General features: G+C 45.2%; 1 protein-coding gene across 1 annotated transcript in view; it reads right to left on the reverse strand.

Moving 5' to 3' along the window:
- Positions 1–301: 301 nt before the first annotated feature.
- The window catches only part of LOC310947832 (N-alpha-acetyltransferase 15, NatA auxiliary subunit-like), a 15,948-nt gene continuing 10,061 nt past the window's right edge, over positions 302–6,188 (reverse strand). Inside the window, exons 14-20 of the mRNA XM_083914793.1 lie at positions 4,810–5,023; positions 4,416–4,609; positions 3,100–3,208; positions 2,898–2,996; positions 2,541–2,684; positions 1,078–1,175; positions 302–981 (exon numbers count right to left, since the gene is read on the reverse strand). Of these exons, the coding sequence (XP_083770919.1) occupies positions 772–981; positions 1,078–1,175; positions 2,541–2,684; positions 2,898–2,996; positions 3,100–3,208; positions 4,416–4,609; positions 4,810–5,023 (1,068 nt within the window). The 3' untranslated portion in view covers positions 302–771. The remainder of the gene's footprint in view (positions 982–1,077; positions 1,176–2,540; positions 2,685–2,897; positions 2,997–3,099; positions 3,209–4,415; positions 4,610–4,809; positions 5,024–6,188) is intronic.

Consider the following 6,188-nt stretch of genomic DNA (forward strand, 5'->3'; position numbering starts at 1 on the left):
CACTCTCAAACAGACACCATGAAGAAAGGCTCTGACTGTGTTTGTTTATTTCCTTGCTTACATTTGATTAAATCTAGTCTGCTCTCCATGTTTATCGGTTTAATCAGTTTAAACAACACAAAACCACAGCTCTTTCCCACCAGGATCTGACTGAAGAGATGAGGACAAGGGTTCAGACAGGGTTCATGTCTGGAGCAGGCAGCGCCCTCATGTGGCAGAGCAGAGAACTGCAGGGGCCGGGCAGCTGGCGTCACCTCACATTCAGAACACCACCACTATCACAAAAGGTACCGTTTGGTTTTGCAAACATTGTTTTATTAATCCATTTGTCAGTTTGTAATATATAAATTACTTTTAAAAACGTGAGAAGCGGATGCACCTACAAGAAGGACATGGCATGAAAACACAGGAGTTATAGAAAACCTAGACTGTGTTTACAGGAGCCATCTTCGCCATCCAATGTCCACTTTCCCAGAGTCCTCTTTGCCTCCCCGTACTGTATTTATCTTTGTTTTGTTTTTTTCAGTTACAGAACAACTGTGGACAGGGCCTTTTTTAATGTTTAAAAAAGTTATGTGGGCGTCGCCTTCCTCCGTGTGCCAGCTCCCTTTCCTGTGGCGCTCAGTCCATCCAGATCAGTGCAATGTAGGGGCGACTCACGGCAGCCATAGCCCAGGGGCTGGATGGGGGGCGGGTTTGGGGAAATGGGTGTGTTGGCGGACTAAGGCGTCTGGCGGCGTGTTCGCACCTCCTCCTCCTCCTCGTCAGAGCTCACATTTCGTTTGCCATGTCGTCGTGCTCTCCTGCCGACAGGTCGCCGTTGGCACTGATTGTGGTGTTGTTGTCTTGGTAACCGGGAGGCATGAAGGCCAGGCTGTAGGGGAAGATCTTTTGGCAGGCGGCTCGGTAAGCCTCGGCCGCCTTCTGCTGGCCCTCGCCCAGCTGCCCGTCACGCAAAGCCTCCAGCACCTCAGTACAGATCTGCAGAACACAAACACGCACACACACAGTTACATAATCTGAATGTTCTCAACCACACAGCGGCTGTGTGATGTCAGCTGATAAATGGTCACACACCTGGATGCTTCTTCCTGACAGCGACTCATCCAGGGCCGTAGCTATCTCACAGGCCATCTTATCAGAGGAAGGCTCCAGGTAGACCATCATCTTCGCAGCTGGGAATACAGAAGACACGTCACGCGGCTCTTATGGCAGTTTCACATGATGGTCTATGTCTAGATGAACACCCGTCACTTTTACATAAAAGTCAAAATAGCAATCTTTATACAGTAGTTCAGACTAGTTCTGAATTGAGGAGTGTCACGTTAAAATCGTGGTTAAATGATTATTGTTCTGCTTTCCTAAAAGAAGTGTATTTTTCAGTGAAACGTGTATGTGTTCGCACACATGTTCAACCCGGCAGCATAGAGGATCTAAACAATAAGCACAGTTTGGGGATTAGTGTCACTACCTCAGTATGGTGTGAAACAGTATGTTGTCAAGGAGAAGTTGACCTTTTGGATAGAAAATGTACATACTACATTTGATCCTGTTAGACATTTGTGTGAAATGTCAGAATTAGGTTGAGAGAGGTGGGCGTTTGTAAAGCAGGGATGCACATTTACGCGCATGTGCATTGATGGCGGTGTATTTATATGTGACTGTTCCCCGCGACGGACATTTAAAAAGATGTGGCTGAAGGGTTGGCGTGGTCTGATGCGGAGGAGGGGTGTTTCCTGCAATCACGCTCAAGTACGGCATGGATGATCTGGGCCAAGTGCGAGTGTGCCCTTTGAGATTGAGAGGGAACAGATATCTTTTTCCACCCCCTAACAATCAGAGAAGACAAGCTTTTTGGCACTTTCCTGTTGACATGTTTGAAGACCTAAAAAGTAATAATAATTTGCCCCAAAATAAATCCTGCAGGTACATCAGGTGTTGAAGTGACACAGTGACAACTTCAGCAGATTAATGTGAAAACAAACTCTGTACACAGCATTCAACAATAATAAGATAAACAGTTGGAGTGGAGAGGGACTTAAAGTCATAATCTGTAAGAATTGAGATACGTTGTTTCTAGCGTCCTCTTTGGCGGTAAGATGTAACTGCAGGTGAGCCTGTTCTTTCAGAGCCTCCATCTTGTCACGTTCACGTCCACGACCACTGTGTTTGTTTATATGTGTGTGTGTGTGTGTGTGTGTGTGTGTTTTTGCTCTTTTGGAAACTTTGACACACATTCACCTCATTACTACCAGAGCATCTCCATGTTCCCCTCTTAAATACACACACACGCGTTTCTGTTACGCTTCTGCCCTCACTACAAGCCTGACTCAGAAGTTGGAAATTCCTGATTTCTGATTACAAGTGAACGCAGCATGGCCATTGGTTACGATCTGGGCCGACAGACGAACCGCTGTCAGCAGCGTCACTAACATGGAGACTTATTTACATATAGAAAGGGAATGTCTCCACAGACACGGATATTGGAAAAGATATTGGGGTGTGGGTGTGTGTGTATGTGTGTGCGTGCGTGCGTATACCAGCCAGTCGGTGAGGGATGGAGTTGGAGTGTTGGCTCAGGTAGTTCTTGTTGAAGCTCTGAGGGTTGCTCTCCCCAAACAGCCTGGAGATCTCCTGCTTCAACACCGTCCGTACGGCCTCCGCCAGGTCCGCACTCTCACGCACTACGCACACCAACACGACAAAGGACACATGAAAGTTTAATTAGCTAAGCTCAAGCTGGGCCTGTCCATTTATTAGTAAACCCAAGTGAGATGGACATTCTAACCTCTGCTACAGACATCCTGACCATGCTCAAAGTTACATCAACACCTGCCCTTTCTACCCTTTAATGCTTCTCCCTCACTAAACATCAGCTCAGAGTGGGTCGTACTCGCCTCCTTTGAAGAAGCGCACTAGACACTGGTGCAGCCATGGGTTGGAAGGCTCTATGGTTACAGCCCTCTTTATTGACTGAAGCATCAACAGGTACTTCTCTGGAGGGATCAAGAGGAACACATGTAATGTTAGTTCAAGTATAATACAATGTTTTCTACCTCTGCTCCAGTAGGAACTGTTGAAATGAGAGTGTGAAATTACCTTTCCTGAAGTAGATCTCAAAGGCCAGGAGGTGAGTCTCGATCTTGTTGCGCACCAGGGTCTTCAGAGGGATCAGGAACTTCACTGCCTCCTCCAGAGGATTCTCCACCTGGGAACAGAATACTGTACACATGACACACTGGGAAGCAACCTTCTTTCACATTACGTTTCAATGGAAAAAGATTCAATACATCACGATTCTATCTGGCAACCATTCCTCAACTTTGCGTGAAAAGAATGATTGAAGTGTAATTTCGGCTCAAAATCATCCCATGGTCTTTTGACACTTACATACATCAAATAAGCCATCGAGACAGTTTTTTTCGTGTATGAACAATTAACGGAAAAATCCAGTAGAGTGGCTAACAGTGATTAGCTCGGGGCAGCGCAGTGAAGGCATTCAAACGTCTTTTTTAACCACTAATACTGCTGAAAATAACAGCAAACCTCTGCAGTAGCATGAGTAGAGTCCCTACACAGAAAACAAAGCACCAACAACATAGTTAGTGAATCCAGAGTTTATTAAGAGTGTTTTAAAGACTTACCTACTGGCCCCTGTACCAGCTCCTCTCATAGTAAAGTCCATTCAAGTGGATTACCAAAGTCAATCCCAAAGGAAGGAGCCCATTGGTGCTTTGTTTTCTGTGTAGGGTCTCTTCTCATGCTGCTGCAGAGGTTTGCTGTTATTTTCAGCAGTATTAGTGGTTAAAAAAGACGTTTGAATGCCTTCACCATACTGCCCCGAGCTAATCAGTGTTAGCCACATCTGACTGTTCGCGACTCAAAGAAGTTTCTCCGTTTATAGTTCATATGCAAAAAAAACAACCTCTAAATGGCTTATTTGACGTATGCAGGTGCCGAAGAAAGACCATGGGATGATTTTGCGCCAGAATTACACTTAAAGGAGGGAGCCAGCCATCCAGCTCCGCTCGCATTACACACGGCCGTTGACTGTGTTAAATCACCTAAAACGGCTAGAACACTTCCTCAGAACACTGTGATGAAGTTCAGCCTGCACGCACGTTTTGTAAGTCGAACCTTGTTGAAACAGAGCGTGTTGTAGCTACAGCGACAAGTTAGCGTACTGCTGCGCTGCTCTGGAATGCAAAACCCTGTTAAGACTCACACACTGAGCTGTCAGGTATTTGGTTTTCAAGTTTGGGGTTGGGATATTGGTCTTTTTTTTTTAAATGCAGAACTACCAAACAAACAAATGTCTGAGTAGTCAAACATTAATAATAATAATAATAGTACCGATGAAGGACGGTGTATTGACAGAGCATAGTTACAACACCTCGTGGTCAAGAGTAGCCCACCTTGGCCAGTTTGTCTGGTATTAGCTCCTCTTTCGGCCCTCCTATCTCCTCGTCATCATCCTCCTTCTTCTTCTTCTGGTTCTTCAGCTGCTTCTCCTTCTCTGCGTTCTTCTTCTCCTCTTCTAACTGCGCCTTCTTCTGGGCTCTCCGCTGTTTGTTGCGCAGTTTCTTCAGCTCCTTGTCCGTCAGATTCTCTACAGAGAGCGAAACGGTGAAAGGTCGGTTAATAGTGAAACTTTTAGGATGGCGCCATCTCCCGACTGCTGTTGTTCTGCACTGTTCAGGGAACTAAATTTGTTTCCACTGTATCTGAAGAACTGTGAAGGTTAGGTTGATGAAACAAACAATGATGGGTCTGTGTCCGGCTCAGTGTCACACACACGCACATACTGACCGGTGTCTGCCTGGCTCTCCTTGTTGTCATCAGTCAGAGGTTTGTCGTGCAGCACCAGGTAGATCTGGATGGCGCTTCGAGCGGCTTTGTAGTAGAACGGATGCTGCCGCAGTACGTCCTCCAGCTTCAGCAGGTCCACGTAGGAGCGCAACGTCATCTTCCTCATGCAGTAGGTGTGGAAGTCAAACTGGTCATCTGTGATCTCCACAAAATGCTGATGGAGCGGAGGAGGGGAGAAGAGAGAGAGAGAGAGAGAGAGAGAGAGAGGAATGAGCCTGCTGATGTGATACAGCATGCTCATATATAATGAGATGATTGTCTGAATGAATTTAAGTATGACCCTTTACGCATTCTGGGTTTTTCTGGACTCTTACTGATGTAAAACTGCTATGAGAGTAATTATTGGTCTATAAGAGTTTCACAGAGTGTGCGATTTCATGAATTTGATTGGTCCAGCCCCATGACATGATGCCATATCTGTATGTTCCTTGTTTGTCGAAAATGGGTGGAAGGCTGGAAATAATAAGGCTGTATATTTTCATGGTTCACAGGGCGCAGCAAATGCCCTGTACCGAATAGTTTGGGAGAAACCCCCACACACACATTCAGACCGGAGCATCAGTGACTTCATGCGTCTTAGGAGATCACCATCGAGAGGAAATGCAACCAAGACGCATTGAAGGTGGATTTTTTGTGTCTGAACTATTTACGATGAAATCCAGTAGAGTCGCTAACAGGCTTCATCACCAATGGGCTCCTTCCTTTTGGATTGACTTTGGTAATCCACTTGAATGGACTTAACTATGAGAGGAGCTGGTACCTGGGCCAGTAGGTAAGTCTTTAAAACACTCTTTTAAACTATGTTGTTGGTGCTTTGTTTTCTGTGTAGGGACTCTTCTCATGCTACTGCAGAGGTTTGTTGTTATTTTGAGCAGTATTAGTGGTTAAAAAGACGTTTATTGCCTTCACCATACTGCCCCGAGCTAATCACTGTTAGCCACGTCCGGCCGTTAGCGACTCTCCCGGATTTCTCCGTTAATTAGTTTTTACATGAAAAAAACTGTCTCTGTGGCTTATTTGATGTATGTAAGTGTCGAAATAGACCATGGGGTGATTTTACGCCAGACTTACACTTTAAAAAAGATTTATCCATGCGTTTCCATCAGTTTATGGCTAACTGTTAGCAAAGTAAAGTAAGTAGTAGTAAATCCTCTCTTCATGAAGGTTACAATCTTCTGTTTTGGTTTTAGAGAGCTGTTGATTCAACTTTATGATCATTTTGGAGGATTCAATTTAATTCAAAAAGTTCTCTCAGGACACTCTATGACTTATTTATGATTTACATAGACCCAACAATTCCTCTGTAGAGTACGGTGGCT

The sequence above is a fragment of the Echiichthys vipera genome (assembly GCF_963691815.1).
Source record: "Echiichthys vipera genome assembly, chromosome: 6".
NCBI classification, from domain to species: Eukaryota; Metazoa; Chordata; class Actinopteri; order Perciformes; family Trachinidae; genus Echiichthys; species Echiichthys vipera.